The sequence below is a fragment of the Podarcis liolepis genome (genome assembly GCF_965112155.1).
Source record: "Podarcis liolepis genome assembly, chromosome: 1".
In the NCBI taxonomy this organism is placed as follows: domain Eukaryota; kingdom Metazoa; phylum Chordata; class Lepidosauria; order Squamata; family Lacertidae; genus Podarcis; species Podarcis liolepis.
The window spans coordinates 70,701,200-70,715,841 of record NC_139554.1 but is presented as its reverse complement, the minus strand read 5'-3'; the positions used below and the strand labels follow the sequence as shown (position 1 = coordinate 70,715,841).

Genomic DNA, 14,642 nt, shown 5'->3' with positions numbered 1-14,642 from the left:
TACAGTTTATCAGTTTACAGAATGGCAGCAGGACCATCAGGCTTTACTGAAGGGCTATCTTTCTTCTCTACAGCCTTATTAAGTGGGAACTTTAAATGGATGACACTGCTAAGTCCCCGCTGACACTAGTGCATTAGCTGGAAACAACTGTGTGACAAAAAGGCTGCACGGCCGCATGCTTTCATCTACCACTGACAGAAAGTGAACTATCAGCGTACTTTCAACAAAAAGCAAAATATATTAACTGCATAATATCATTTGCAGCTTAACGCATCCACTCAGAGAGGAGATGCCAGGTTCAGCACCAAATGGTCCCTGCATCTTCAGTTGCCTTAGTCTGCAAGGGAGACCAGAATGCCTCCATGGAATAGGAAACCTTTAGTTTAGAAAAAAGTAAGGGAGAACATGAGAAAGAGGTGTAAAATTATGCACAGTGCGTAAAGATAATAGACAAAGGTTTTTCTCCCTCTTTCATAATACTAGAGCCTGGGGTCATCTAGTGAAGCTGAGTGAATTAAGTATTTCTTCAGACAGTTCATAGTTAAGCTGTAGCATCTACTGGCACATAATGAAGTGATGGCCACCAACTTGGATGGCTTTAAAAGGGGACTGGACAAATTCCTAGGGGATAATAGTAGTAGTAGTAGTAGTAGTAGTAGTAGTAGTAATAATAATAATAATAATAATAATAATAATAATAATAATAATTACTTATATCCCATCCATCTGGCCGGGTCTCCCCAGCAACTCTGGGCAGCTCCCAACAGAATATTAAAAACACGATAAAACATCAAACATTAAAAACTTCCCTTAACAGGGTTGCCTTCAGATGTCTTCTAAAAGTCAGATAGTTGTTTATTCCCTTGACATCTGATGGGAGGGTGTTCCACAGGGCGGGCGCCACTACCGAGAAGGCCCTCTGCCTGGTTCCCTGTAACCTCACTTCTTGCAGTAGAGGAACCGGCAGAAGGCCCTTGGCGCTGGATCTCAGTGTCAGGGCTGAACAATGGGGATGGAGACACTCCTTCAGGATATCAGTGGCTATTAGTCATGAGAGCTACATGACATGCAGTACTGGAGGCAGAATGTCTCTGAGTACCAGTTGATGGGTATCACAAGTGGAAGGTGCTACTGCACTCATGTCCCACCTGAGAGCTTCCTAGAGGCATCAACTTGGCCACTGTGGGAAAGAAAATGTTGGTCTGGTCCAGTAGGGCCTTTCTTGTTCTTCTGTTTCAGAAACAGCATGCAAGCCGATGTGATGTAGAACCTAGGATTAGAATTGACAGCTGGAGCTCTGCACTCTACAGTAACGCCTCTTTGCCTTTCGTTTATCTCTCTCCCTGATAGAAGGTAAAGCCAGTTGATCATAAAACAGCTGGTTCAAAGAAAAAGCTATTTGGGTACAGTGGATTGCCATGCAGCTTGGGCAATTTTCTCCATACGCTGCACAGGTCGCACATTGCATAGGCAGCTGAAGGGGGAGATTGGAAGAGGTTCAAAGGAGACTGGCAATGTGGTTTGTTTGTTTTAAATAAAGAAACAAATAAATGAAAAATAAAGGTTGCAGAAGGGAAAGCAGGTGGTTTAACAACTTCAAGAAAGTGAACATGTTTAATCTAAGAGGGAAAGGATTAAAGGAAGGAGGCTGCGGGAGCTTTTCAAACATTCTTGCTCCTGAGCGCTAAATGCTGGACTCAACCCTTTATTTACCACAGGATGAAAAACCTAGTGCAATCGAAGGGCATTCTAAATATCAGAGCTATAGGGCTGAGAAACATTTTAATGGAAATCCACTCAACCTCCTTTATTAAAACAGCATTGATTTTCATGGTGTAGCCTGTAATAATAAAAGGATGGATCTGTTCCGTGGAGGTGTGTGCAAGAAAGAGAGATGAGTAAACTACCTAATTTAAGGTCCCCCTTCTACATCCTCCAGCCATGTGAAAACTGATGCTTTATTTTATTTTTATTTTTTTTAAAAAAACAACCCTAATAGTTATCCAGTTCTTAAGTCTTGACTCCAATGTCACTGGTATGGTGAGCAAGTCGTAAATCATGCCCTCACTGCCTCTTTGGTGGGCTCAGTAGATCCCCTTTGGAGAAAACTGTTTACAGGAATCTTAACCATGTTTCTGTGTTTGTTTGTTTGTTTGTTTGTTTGTTTGTTTGTTTGTCTGTCTGTCTGTCTGTCTGTCTGTTTGGTCTTGCCTTATTCTTAACTGTGACAAACACTGAAATAATTTAGAAATAATTTGCTTTAATAGAGCCCATTTTCTACAAGTCCAACAAACCATCCTTAAGATTAATAACCCCGCTTAACTGAGGTCTTATTGTGATGGCAAAGCTTTAAAAAGACAGATTGTTTTTGCAAACGCGGTAAGATTTATGGGTCTGGAAGCTGACAGTCCAAAAGGCAGAGCCTAACAGACAAACCATGATAGAGAATTTTCTCTTCAAATCTTCTGGTCAATATGTACAATTTAATGTATTCAAGCACTATATGTATGCCCTGCTTTTCTTTTCCCACACAAAATGAGAGAAATATAAAATACAGATGGGTAAGAGGGGTCCAGTGGAAGGGGCTTTGATTTCCTCTGCCATGTGGCTCTACAGATGAAAGACTAGAACACTGGGTTATTGAGTAATGGACCAAATGAAGCACTTTGTTACACAACCCACAAGTCACTTAATTATCAGGATACCAGAATGGCCAATGACTTGCCCTCATGGGTTCCTCAGAGCATTTAGCTGCCTACATGGAATGGAGCACCTCTGGTTTGGGCAGATTATCTCCAGGCATTCATTAACTATAGTTTCTCTTGTGTGGTTATTTGCTTGGATCATACAGCTTCTGTTCACACAAGTACCAAGCTAACATGGAGAGATACCCATCAATTTTGGGATCATAATGGTAGGCACACTTCCAAAGCAACTTCTAATTTGGGTTTTAGGTGAATTTCTTTTTCAGGGTTAGATTAACTTCAGAAAGGATTATTGTGTCAACAGTTATTAGCTGTAGTAACTTAATGGAAACTCCAGGTTTGGGGAGTAATATATCTGATGAGGATGGTGAAGTAGTCAAACAACAAGCGATGGCTCTCAGCATTATGCTTGTGAGCCTGACCCATATCAGAGACAGAATGCTGGGCTAAATGAAATGTTGACCTAAGCCAAAGAGACCATTCTTATGCTTGTAGGCTGAGAACACAATCCTAGGGGCTAAATAGCTCTTAGCCATTTATTTGCTGCTCTTAAAGCTGCTTCTTATTTTTGACTGTTCTTGGCACTCTCTTTTATCTTATTTTATACTGTATTGATTTTGTGTAAGCTGCCTTGTGTACTTTTTGTAGAAAAGTAAGATGTGAATTCAGCTACAACACCAAAAATAATATACAAACAATAATTCAAGGAACTCACAGTATTATTCCATGCAAATTTATTCAAATGGAAGTTCCACAGTGCTCAATGGGGCTTATTTTCACATAAATGCACATAGGATTTCAGTTTGTTTCATCTAACAGATTGGCTGTGTCAAATATAATATATTATATTTCCTTCTCTTTGTTACCACTCCATGAAATCTGGTATAACTATGAAGAGCCCCAACACAATGCCTAAGCATAAAGTTCATTTTTTCATTGAAACCATTCAATCAAGGTGACTGACAGCCCAAACAACTTCTTGTCAACTGACCTTTTGAAATTAAAAAGATGTGAAGAGGCAATCGATTGAAGTAATAGAAAGTTCCCTGAATTCAAATGATTATTTTATTTTATTTTTATAGAAAAAACTTGTTTTGAAAGAACCTTGTATCTCTGTAAAATTAAGACCACATCTTCTGGTGACAAATGATTCTGCCATTTATTTATTAATTATTACATCACAATTTTATCCCATCTTTCCTCTGTAGCTCAAAGCAGAATACATGGCCCATATTCCATTTTGTCTTAACAACAACCCTATAATGTAGTTGAAATATACAAAAATATACAAATGTCCAGTAGCACCTTAGAGACCAACCAAGTTTGTTCTTGGTATAAGCTTTCATGTGCATGCACATTTCTTCAGATACCTTAATGTTGATTAGGTTGAGAGCTGGCGGTTCTTGCCCATGGAACTCTCATTCTAGTGAAGCCCATCGGACTGCTTCACTGAATTCATTCTGCAAAGCAGCAACAGTAGCAGGAGCCCAAGGCAGGGTGATCGCTAGTGCCTAGGGCTCCTGCTACAGTTACATTGCTAGGCTGGCTTGCTAAACAGCTGCTTTGGTAATTGTGGTTTTAATATTGCAATTGTTTTGACAATATTTATCTTGGCAAATATGAGAGCCCATTTGGACTGACTTGTGGACATTTTTTTTTAGATAGAGCATGAATAGATAGATTGAGATAGAGCTTCAGAAACACTGATTTCCTCTTAGAATACAGAATAGCTTTCCTGGTCATTTCATGTTACAAGACACCTACAAAAGAACACATGTGCCAACAAAGATCCTAAGAAGTTTTCAGACTGCCTGAGTACAAGGGGGGCTTACCTTTGCAATGATGCGGCACAGGTGAGCGCCTTCCTGGGTAAGACTGAACAAGTTGCTGGTAGCTGACTCAGCAGAATACAGATTATCTGATGTGTCTATTTCTCTCACCAGGTTCTGGGCAACAAAGACAAGCATAAATTTACTTCCACATATATGTGCAAACAGAGTGATGTCTAGGGCTTTGCTTCTTGGTTTCTTGTGAATTTAGTTAGCTTAAAGCTTTATGTTGAAACTGCAGAGTTTTTGTTTAGGGGAAAGTGCCCTTACAGTGGTACCTTGGTTCTCAAATGCCTTGGTACTCAAACAACTTGGAACCCAAACACTGCAAACCCGGAAGTAAGTAAGTAACCCGGTTTGCGAACTTTTTTCAGAAGCTGAATGTGCTCCGTTTCAAGTGTTACGCTTCCGTTTTGAGTGCAACACATCCGTTTTGAGTGCTACACTGAGGTCTGTCTGTTTTTGCTTTTTATTTTGCAGCTCTTTTTGTTTTGTTTTTGTGACTGTGTGGAACCCAGTTCAGCTATTGATTGATTGATTGATTGATTATTGTGTGGCTGCAGTACATTGTTTATTGCTTTCATTTTATAGATCAATGGCCGTGTTAGATAGTAAAATTCATGTTAAATTGCTGTTTTAGGAGTTGTTTTCAAAAGTCTGGAACAGATTAATCCATTTTGCATTACTTTCTATGAGAAAGCACACCTTGGTTTTGGAACGCTTTGGTTTTGGAACAGACTTCCGGAACGGATTAAGTTTGAGAACCAAGGTACCACTGTATAAGAGAACAAAGGAGGCATTCATGGTGAGTTCTGGCACCTCTTTTTCTAGAAAAATGGCCCTGGAAAAAGCCAAACTGCATTTCCAAACCCCAAAAATGAGATCAGTGATGAATCCCAGGAGACCTCAGAGGCTGCATGATACATTCATGGGATGAAAACCAAGCAAATATTTTAATACTTCCAAACATTTTCCTTATTGTTACATATAGTTAAGAATATTTACTAACCTTTATTTCATGTGTTAAAGCTAGTTCTATCAACTGGCCAAAATACTGTGCAACTGTGGTTAGAGCATCATTAATACAAGATTTCATAGACTTTAATATCTGCTCATCTTCAATCTGGATGCACCTGAAAGGAAAATTAGAAAAATAGTGCAATTGTCCCTGTGGTGCTTTAGCCATCATGTGAACAGAAGCTAAACCTTAATCAAGATGTGAGACCAAACAGTAGCTATTAATATTAAGGCACCAATTTAAGATGATGACCCAAAGCGCCAGTTCACTTCTGTTAAGAAATAGGCTAAAACACAGAAATGTAGAACCCCGCTATGTAGAACCACCATTCCTCTACTAACAGAAACAAATATTGCCTGCATCAGAGCCAACAGATTACAAGCACTAATTGAGAGTATAAAGTGATCCATTTATTTCAAACCAATTATAGCACTGGGCAAAACAAATATTTTATATTACCTTTCAGTAACTGTTGTAAGTTCAGAACATTTTTCCACTAGCATTTTTTCATACTGCAAATGAAAGAGAACAGAGATGTGTTGTTTTAGTGTTATCGTTTGTCTTTGCATTATGGGAAATGATAGAATTACATTGCTTTAAACAGAACCAAAGGATAAATTTTAATTTAAAGTATTTTTAAAGTAAATTTAATTGATTGTGGCTTAGAGGGGCAATTTAGAGCAGGAAATCAATGGGGAAAGAAGTAGAAGTTTTAAGGACTTTCCTCCCACCAACCCCCTGTTTCTCTGCTCTAAGCACCCTCGTCTCAAAGTGGCTTTTCTCTAAAACCGGGGTGGGGAATCTGTGGCTTTCTAGATGCTTCTGGAGGGTATCTTCCATCATCTCTGTCCATAGGCCATACTGGTCAAGGCCGATGGGATTTGGAGTCCAACAACATTTGGAGGGCCACAGACTTCCCCATCCCTGCTCTCAAAAAGAGGTTGATTAAGCATGTGCATGTAACATTAGTCTGGCATTTAAAGATGCTAACTTGAGAACAATTCTAAGAGGTGGAAATTGAGCTGTACCCAATCAGCTGGGTTTTGAAGAGAGTACATAGAGTGTGTTTTGAATGCAGAAGGTTCCAGGTTCAGTCCTTGACATTGCCAATCTAAAGCATTCAACTAATGAGCCCTACAAGCAGAAGCCCATGTAACGACTTCGAGCAATTGGGTTTGCCCCCTTTCTCTTCCCCCTGTGTGTCCCCTATAGCCCCCCCCCTTTGGCTCTGGAAGACTCAGGGAAACCCCTGAAACAGCAGGGAGGGGGACAAGGAGAGGGCAGGCCATTCCATTCAGCAAACAGAAATGCTTGTGGGAGCCAGTGTGGTGTAGTGGTTAAGAGCAGTATTCGTAATCTGGGGAACCAGGTTTGCATCTCCGCTCCTCCACATGCAGCTGCTGGGTGACCTTGGGCTAGTCACACTTCTTTGAAGTCTCTCAGCCCCACTCACCTCACAGAGTGTTTGTTGTGGGGGAGGAAGGGAAAGGAGAATGTTAGCCGCTTTGAGACTCCTTTGGGTAGTGATAAAGTGGTATATCAAATCCAAACTCTTCTTCTTCTCTTCTCTTGTGCTGATGAAGCTATCTGTTCAACGCTACACTGAATTCCTCCCATAGGTAGGAAGTGATATCAAGGGCCCCTGGCTGTTACCTTGGAAAGCAAGAGCTATTGAGCTAGATGGGGAAACAGTCTGAGCTAGTACAGGCAGCTTGATAGGTTTCCCATTATTACATGATGTGTCTATTTCCAAAACCCAAGAGGATGGATTGGTAATATGTTTAGAATAAGTTTTATTCAAAACGAAACAAAAACATGCATGTAAAGTTTTCTATGGGGTCTTTCCTTTAAAAACAAACAACATTTATCTCAGCATTCTGGATGCTGTCATTTCACAGTAATCCTACCTGATGCATTTCTTCCCAAGAATTCCTCTTGAATGTATTGTACTCATTTATCATTGAACGGACATGGCAGTTGACTCTTACTGTCATGCTGTGGACCCTCTGCCACCTGTTCTTCTCTAGTTTTTGAACGATCCTCGTTAGCTCAGTGCTTATAATCCAAGCTCTTTTCAGCAACAACTGTAAGTTATCACAAGCGCTGTGTTCCGAAGACAGAGAAAATTCACTTTGGGCATCTTCTTCTAGGCTGATTGGTTTCGACTGAAGAATACACATGCATTCACAATCAGTCATGAGCTTCAAGTCTTCCATCCACCGTTGAACAGAGTCTACCTGGATTAAATGCATACTGAAAAGAAGGGCGGGGGAGATGAAAATACTACATATTAGTATACTAGCTCCTATCTAGTAAATCTGGCACAGAGCTTCTACATTTCAGGCACAAGATTCAGGCACAAAAAGTGTATTGAAGTTCCATTGGGCATATGAAAATGAATACCGGCTGAATGCTAGACATTCTAAGGTTGATTCCATAAGCATTAATTTTCCAGATTCTATCAAATATCCACATTTCTAACAGTGGATGGGCAGATGTATTGGCAAGTCAAAATTTAGGGTCTGATAGAGACAGCCATTTCCTGTTTTTTGTCCCCAAGATACTATATACTGCCTCCATTTAGAGATTATATTTTATCCATAATCATGGCTAATAGCCATGATTATGGATAAATAGACCATTTATCTCAGTTTGAGAAAAAGGCAACAGAATCTACTTTGTTCCAGCTAATCCACTTTATGAACTACAGCTACACATGGTTTATAATTTGTCTGCATGCATAAACTGCACAGTAATGTCCATTCCTGCAATAGCTGACATTTGGCTGAATCATATGTGCCTGTTTAACACAAAATACCCACAAAATTCCTGAGATTATGTTACATATTATATGCACATAAAATATGCACATTAGCTATAGATTTCCCATTCATGGTGGCATATGCAACTCTGCTTAAAGGTTTGGTCTTGAGTACCTGCTCCCCATTCCACTCCCCAGCAAGTTAGTAGCTTGTTTTCACTGTGATTATTTAACATGCCAGTCACACTTTTATATAAGACTGGTGTCAGATTCTAAACATTTCTTTGGATGTCAGTCACAATGATTTAAGTTGATTGCAAGTCTAAGTATGTATAACCAGCATTAGAACCCCAGAGCTATTTCATATCATGATTTCCTATGTAGCAACTCAAATTGACTTGTTCAGTTATTTGGGGGTGTTGAACTAATCTTGTGAACATTGGACAGATGTCGAGACCTTATTGTTTACAGATGACACAAGAATAAGCACACTGCCAGTTATGCTCAACGGAGAGGTGCTGCATCGTCTGTCACTACAGAAGAGCCATATAGAGAAGTGTACTGACCTTGCTGTGAGGGGATTATTCGCAAATTTAATCTGAAGGTACCTTTGATCTGCAAGCCAAAATTATGACTCTAGGAGGATTCCTTGAGGTATCCAGCAACTTTCCTGAGCTAGCTCCAAAAGTCACAAGAGTTACCTTAAACTCAATCTATGATCAATATTCTTCCTTATTGTGGGTTGTCGTTTTCATGTGCTGTAGTCTTCAAAGGTGTAATTTGATTAGTTATGTTTTGTGCCTGTTGTATTTTCATACTGTAATAGCTTATTTCATTCATACTCTTGTTCTCAAGATTCTGATTTGTTTTAGTGGATTCACTTATTTTTCCTGGGTTGCATCCAATGGTGGCTTTGCCTTGGCAGGAAACATTTCAACTTGCACAAGACATTTTGCCATTCCCTCTCTAACCAGTTTGACCCTGAGTTGCTCCTGAGGATTACTGAGCCTTCTAGAATAGAACGGGGTATGGCCAAGAGGGCTGCAGTAGTTTGGTGAGGTTGGCAGCATTTGGGTGCCCTGGGGTGTACAAGTAAAAACATTTCCCCCTAAAGCAAAGCCATTATATGATGCAACCCCTTATTTGAATATATATATATATATATATATATATATATATATATATATAATCATGGAACATAAAATCCAGCCCTCATAATAGAATTAATAAATGCATTTTGTATTCAGTACAGTGGTACGTCGGGTTACTAACTTAATTCCTTCCGGAGGTCTGTTCTTAACCTCAAACCGTACCACTTTAGCTAATGGGGCCTCCCACTGACACACAATTTCTGTCCCCATCCTGAGGTAAAGTTCTTAACCCGAGGTACTACTTCCAGGTTAGCGGAGTCTGTAACCCGAAGTGTTTCTAACCCGAGGTGTTTTTAATCCAAGATACCACTGTATTAGCCTGGCTACATATAAAACAACCATACTAGATGTCTTTTATAGTCCAAAGTGGAATCTTAAGAGCAGCGGCTACTTTGCCTTTCAAGGTGCACAACATCTCCAAACAAGCTGCAAATATATAGCTCTAAGCACCACTATATTACTTCTTTATTATTCTACATTTATTCCCTGGTTTCAGTTAAAATTAAAATCAATAACTGAACCAGCAGAGAGAAACCTTTACAGGCAGGAAAACAGCTTAACTGATTTTCCTGAGATTAATAGAAGTATTAGAATGGCAATCATTCTGAGCCCACACTAACAGCTATAGAAATGGCACTGCCTTTACCGTTCCTCTTAGAGATGCTCTTGGTTCAGACCCTAATTAGATTTCAGGAATCGATGCTGGGAGTGTTGCAAAAAATGGGGGAGGGATATTTTCTGACCTGTACATGAACATTCATGCTGAATGTTTTGGGTATATGTTCGGTAGTGCTAGAACTTGAATGAAAACTATAGTTACAAGCCATTTGTCTTAAGCTTGAATTGTTGCTGGGCATGCATCTTTCAGCAAATGTAATTATTGTGATCCAAACATCTAAAGGAGTCTCAGGGTACTATAGTAAGAGTTGTGTGTGTCGGAAATAAGAATTGCCTTGTAGGGCAGGGGACAAGAGAATTAGATTGTGAGCTTTCACCTTTCACTTACAAGGTTTAATTCATCTAATAGATTTTATCCTGCTTTTCAGTGTATCTCCACTATCCAATCGTCCAAGGCAGTTCATGAGTAGAATCCTGGGTTTGAAATACAAATGCACTTTTATGCAAAAATTAGAGCACAAGCTTTGAAAGTAGAAGCTTCTGGATTTAATGCTCAGCTTTTTCAGATACGGGTGGGAAAGACTCCTGCCTGAAGAGCAACTATATACAGTACCAAGCGACATGGACCATTGATCGGATTCAGCTTCATAAGCTGATATGAATTCACATGTCTTCAATATTATGTTTTCCAATATTCTATAATGCTGTGGAGTTTGTGTCAAAATACTTCTCTAAAATACATGAAGAACAGCATTATTAAAAAGCTATGAGAATTATAAATATCTTAACATTGTAAGTATTTTAGACCTATAGATAGATGATAGATAGATAGATAGATAGATAGATAGATAGATAGATAGATAGATAGATATTTTTTTTTAAAAAAAAAATTATTGGGTTTTCCGCTTTTATAAAAACAAAACACACACAAAAAAAATAACACATAACAAAACATGTATAAATTCAGCTAATCCTCGTTTCATGACCTTGTTCCCTGACTTCCCCCCACCCCCCCTCGTGCATCCCAATTCCCAAAATTATATCAGCAAATTGGTATTTCTCCTCTTAACCATCTTGTTCTTCTTATTACCTCTTTTGTAATTAAAATTGATATTCCTAAGTTGGACTTAAGTTCTCTTCCATCGATTTTTCATTTTGTCTTAATTAAAAGTCATATTAACCAAACCTAAAAGTCTTAAGAATTTCTAAAAATCTCCTCTTCCCTCCCTCCCATCCCCGGTTTTTGTCCCTTCCCGATGAAAGTCCAAAGTCGAGATTCTCAGCCTGGGTTCCTCACGTCCAAGGCTTTCAAATCTCTTTCAGTCCCTCTTGTTGGTAGCCCTTTATGTCAGTCGTCGAGTCTGGAAAAAGCTCTTTCAGCATCCAAATGTATTCTCTTCCCACAAGGAGATTTGTAATCGACTGCTGGAAAATTTCCACAAAGCCTGTATCCTCAAAACCAAAGTCCAAACAGAGGCCCCAATCATGCCTCTTTGTTTTAAATTCCTGTATTCCATATTGTCCCAGGGCCTCTTCCTTCTTCTTCTGCATCTTTCGCAGACTTGTGGTAGATGTGTTCCCAAAGTCTCCTTGCTTGTATTCCACAGATGTCAGCTTTTGGATGTTGCTTCCCAAAGTTACTTTCTCTTTTTCTTGTTTAGTCTCTTCCACCTCTGAAAGTATTGTTTCCCCTTCAGCTGTGGATTCTTTCTCATTCAAGTCCTCAACACAAACAGCAGAGTTGCCTGTTCCCAAGGTCATAGTCACAAGTTGTTTATTCATGGCCAAACTCTGCTCTTGTAAGGTTCCCACCAACTGAAACATCCTTTCGATTTCAGCTAGTAACTTTCCATCCACAGCCATTGTATCCATTGTAATTTCACAGAATTCCCCCTAGGGGGAATCTGGTTACTTATTAATCTTTTACTCAACAACCCTTTAACTTCTTATTGTCACTTTGTTTCCAACAATTTTGATTCAATTGTAGCTTGTCTTAGTCCAGAGGGATCTTAAACAGCAATTTTTTCCACTTTAAATTGCCCGTTTGACAGCTTTGACAGCTGTCAAACTCCGCGGCTCTTACACAAGCACAAAGGCAGGACGTTCCCGAGCCCGGGAGGGGGGGTAGTTTAAAACAAAAAGGAAGCTTCTGAAACTCCACTCTCCAGCATAAAATTTCCCTTAGCGAAATCTTGAAAGTTAATGTCCTTTTTAACTCACCCCACCAAGGGCAGGCTCTCCAGCTTAGCTCTTATGTCGTTGCTTAGATCTTCTGCAAGGGGGGGGTGCGGACTTCCTTTTAGCACACACCCCGGTCGTCTCTAATTCAGGGTAGAAATTTTTAAAGTCCCAATCCGTCTTACTCACGGGTAGTTCTTTCAGTCCAGATTTTCAAGGAAGGAAGTCGGCGCTCTCTGGTTATGGCTCGCGGCTTCGCTCCACCGAGGTAGCGATCGACTCTCAGTGCCACGCCACCCCCGTATCCCCTCCGCAGCCTTTAAAAAGGCTCTTCGCGAATCAGGGGGGCGCTTAAGGCACCCGCCGAGTCTTCAGTCCGCAGGCATCCGCGCCTGCGGTTTTTAAGGGTCCCCGCGTCGCCGGCGCGGCTAAGACCCGTCCTCGGTAGAGCCGATTCCCTCCGGAGCTCGGAGGGAGTCCGCCATTTCCAGATCGCGTCAACCCGGAAGTCTCTAGATAGATAGATAGATAGATAGATAGATAGATAGATAGATGATAGATGATAGATAGATAGATAGATAGATAGATAGATAGATAGATAGATAGATAGATAGAGATAGACAGATGATAGATAGATGATAGATAGATAGATAGATAGATAGATAGACAGACAGACATTTGCGTAACTGTCTAGAGATGAGCTGTTCATGTGTATTAAACCCTGCACAGACCTAACAGCAGGTTGAACATGTCAATCTCTGACAAAACTGATCATCTCTTTAGTGGGAAGAAAAACTTTCAGAAGAGCAGATGGCTGGTGCTATTATAGCTGACATTTCGTTGCTGGCAGTGTCAGAAACAATTCTGCTCATCCCCCAGTGGCAAATGCAGAGAGACATCTTCAACGTGTGCAGTTACTGGTCCAGCCAGGCACACACCATCCTTTCTAGAGATAGATGCATTGTATTGTAAAGCCTTCAAAATTTGAGAGTTTCCCGTTTATGCCAAGCAGTCCGGTCCAAAACACTTTAGATAATAAAGTAAAATACATGGCTAAACAAAGTCAGTCACATTTCAGGTGAAGTAAAGTACTATTGATTTTCAATGTGATGAGCTCCTAAGTATTGTCATTTCTTAGAATGATTTAGGCTAAAACTCTGAACTCACATACTCTTAAAATATATACAGTAGAGTACAAATGAAATAACGGAGACTAATCCACGTGAATGTCTTGAGGACTTGCATTTTTCTTCTATATCACTTTTACAGCAATTCAGAAAAATACATGAAAAACATAAACAGAGTCACTACGGATTTAAGGCACCCACAGAAAACCAGCTACTTTATCAAAAGCCAAACAGAACAGCTAGGTTTTACAACTCAGGATTAGATTTCAATCATTAATCCAGTTGTGTACACAGTCACACTGAAGGTGACTTGAGCAAATGTAATTAGGTACACAACATCCATCTTGGATTCATGAAGACCTGATTCATAAACCATAATGCTTGCAATTAAGCCTGATCTCTTCCATTAAAGACAGCAAGGCTTAGTTGGCTTGTGGGTAATAGCTCAGGTTTAATTGGTATGAATCTTGTGCCATAAATTACTTAGAATATGTATGTGATGCATAAGGCAAAACTGACTTCTCTTCTGTCCTTGGTTACAACCCTACAGTTATGAAAATCACTGTTCTGAAAATCAAAGATTCTACATTATTTTGAATGGATCTATGCCAGCGCTAGTCACACATTGTATTTAGATGTATTTAGATGTCACAATAAACCATGGTTATAACGAAGTTTGCAAGCATTGCCTCCCCCAGGTGTGCACTTATTTCTCCTCTTCTGGCTTGTCTACAAGGAATTTGGAAGTTCGGGGTTCCATTTTTCATTAGCAAGAGCTTGTCATCTCTTTCCAGTGAAACAAACTATGTTTATTCTTAATGTGTTTGAAAGAAGCCAACTTCAAACAATGGCTTGTTTCAATGAACCAGAGTTAAGATTAACCAAAGTTTAAGGTTTGACTGACATGTGAGAAGTGAACATTTCTGATCTCCTCACAACTTTACTAGAGGAGGTTGGGGAGCATAGTAGCCTGGGAGTGGGGGAGAGGCTAAACTAATTCCCATCACAATAAACCATAATTTATCATGATATCGAAACACAGCCATTCTGTACAGCTAAAGGTGAATCTAGGGTCCTTTCTCAGGTGTGTTCATTCTTTTCAAACCATAATGTTGGGGAATCACAGGGCTCGTATCCAGCGCGTAGAAAAAAGTATGAAAACTTATGTAAAGATAGCTCTGCATACTCTCTCTCTCTCTCTCTCTCTCTCTCTCTCTCTCTCTCTCTCTGACCTAAATTAACTATGGAGAACCTG

General features: G+C 39.8%; 2 protein-coding genes across 3 annotated transcripts in view; one reads left to right on the top strand and one right to left on the bottom strand.

Moving 5' to 3' along the window:
• PSMA1 (proteasome 20S subunit alpha 1) overlaps window positions 1-14,642 on the top strand; it is a 376,247-nt gene that overhangs the window by 147,877 nt on the left and 213,728 nt on the right. The gene's annotated exons all lie outside the window — the stretch shown is intronic.
• The window catches only part of INSC (INSC spindle orientation adaptor protein), a 133,742-nt gene that overhangs the window by 51,716 nt on the left and 67,384 nt on the right, over window positions 1-14,642 (bottom strand). For both annotated transcript variants that reach the window (XM_083477992.1, XM_083477991.1), the window contains 4 exons: window positions 7,460-7,805; window positions 6,012-6,064; window positions 5,544-5,667; window positions 4,538-4,651 (listed from right to left, as the gene is read on the bottom strand). In XM_083477992.1, the coding sequence (XP_083334118.1) occupies window positions 4,538-4,651; window positions 5,544-5,667; window positions 6,012-6,064; window positions 7,460-7,805 (637 nt within the window). The remainder of the gene's footprint in view (window positions 1-4,537; window positions 4,652-5,543; window positions 5,668-6,011; window positions 6,065-7,459; window positions 7,806-14,642) is intronic.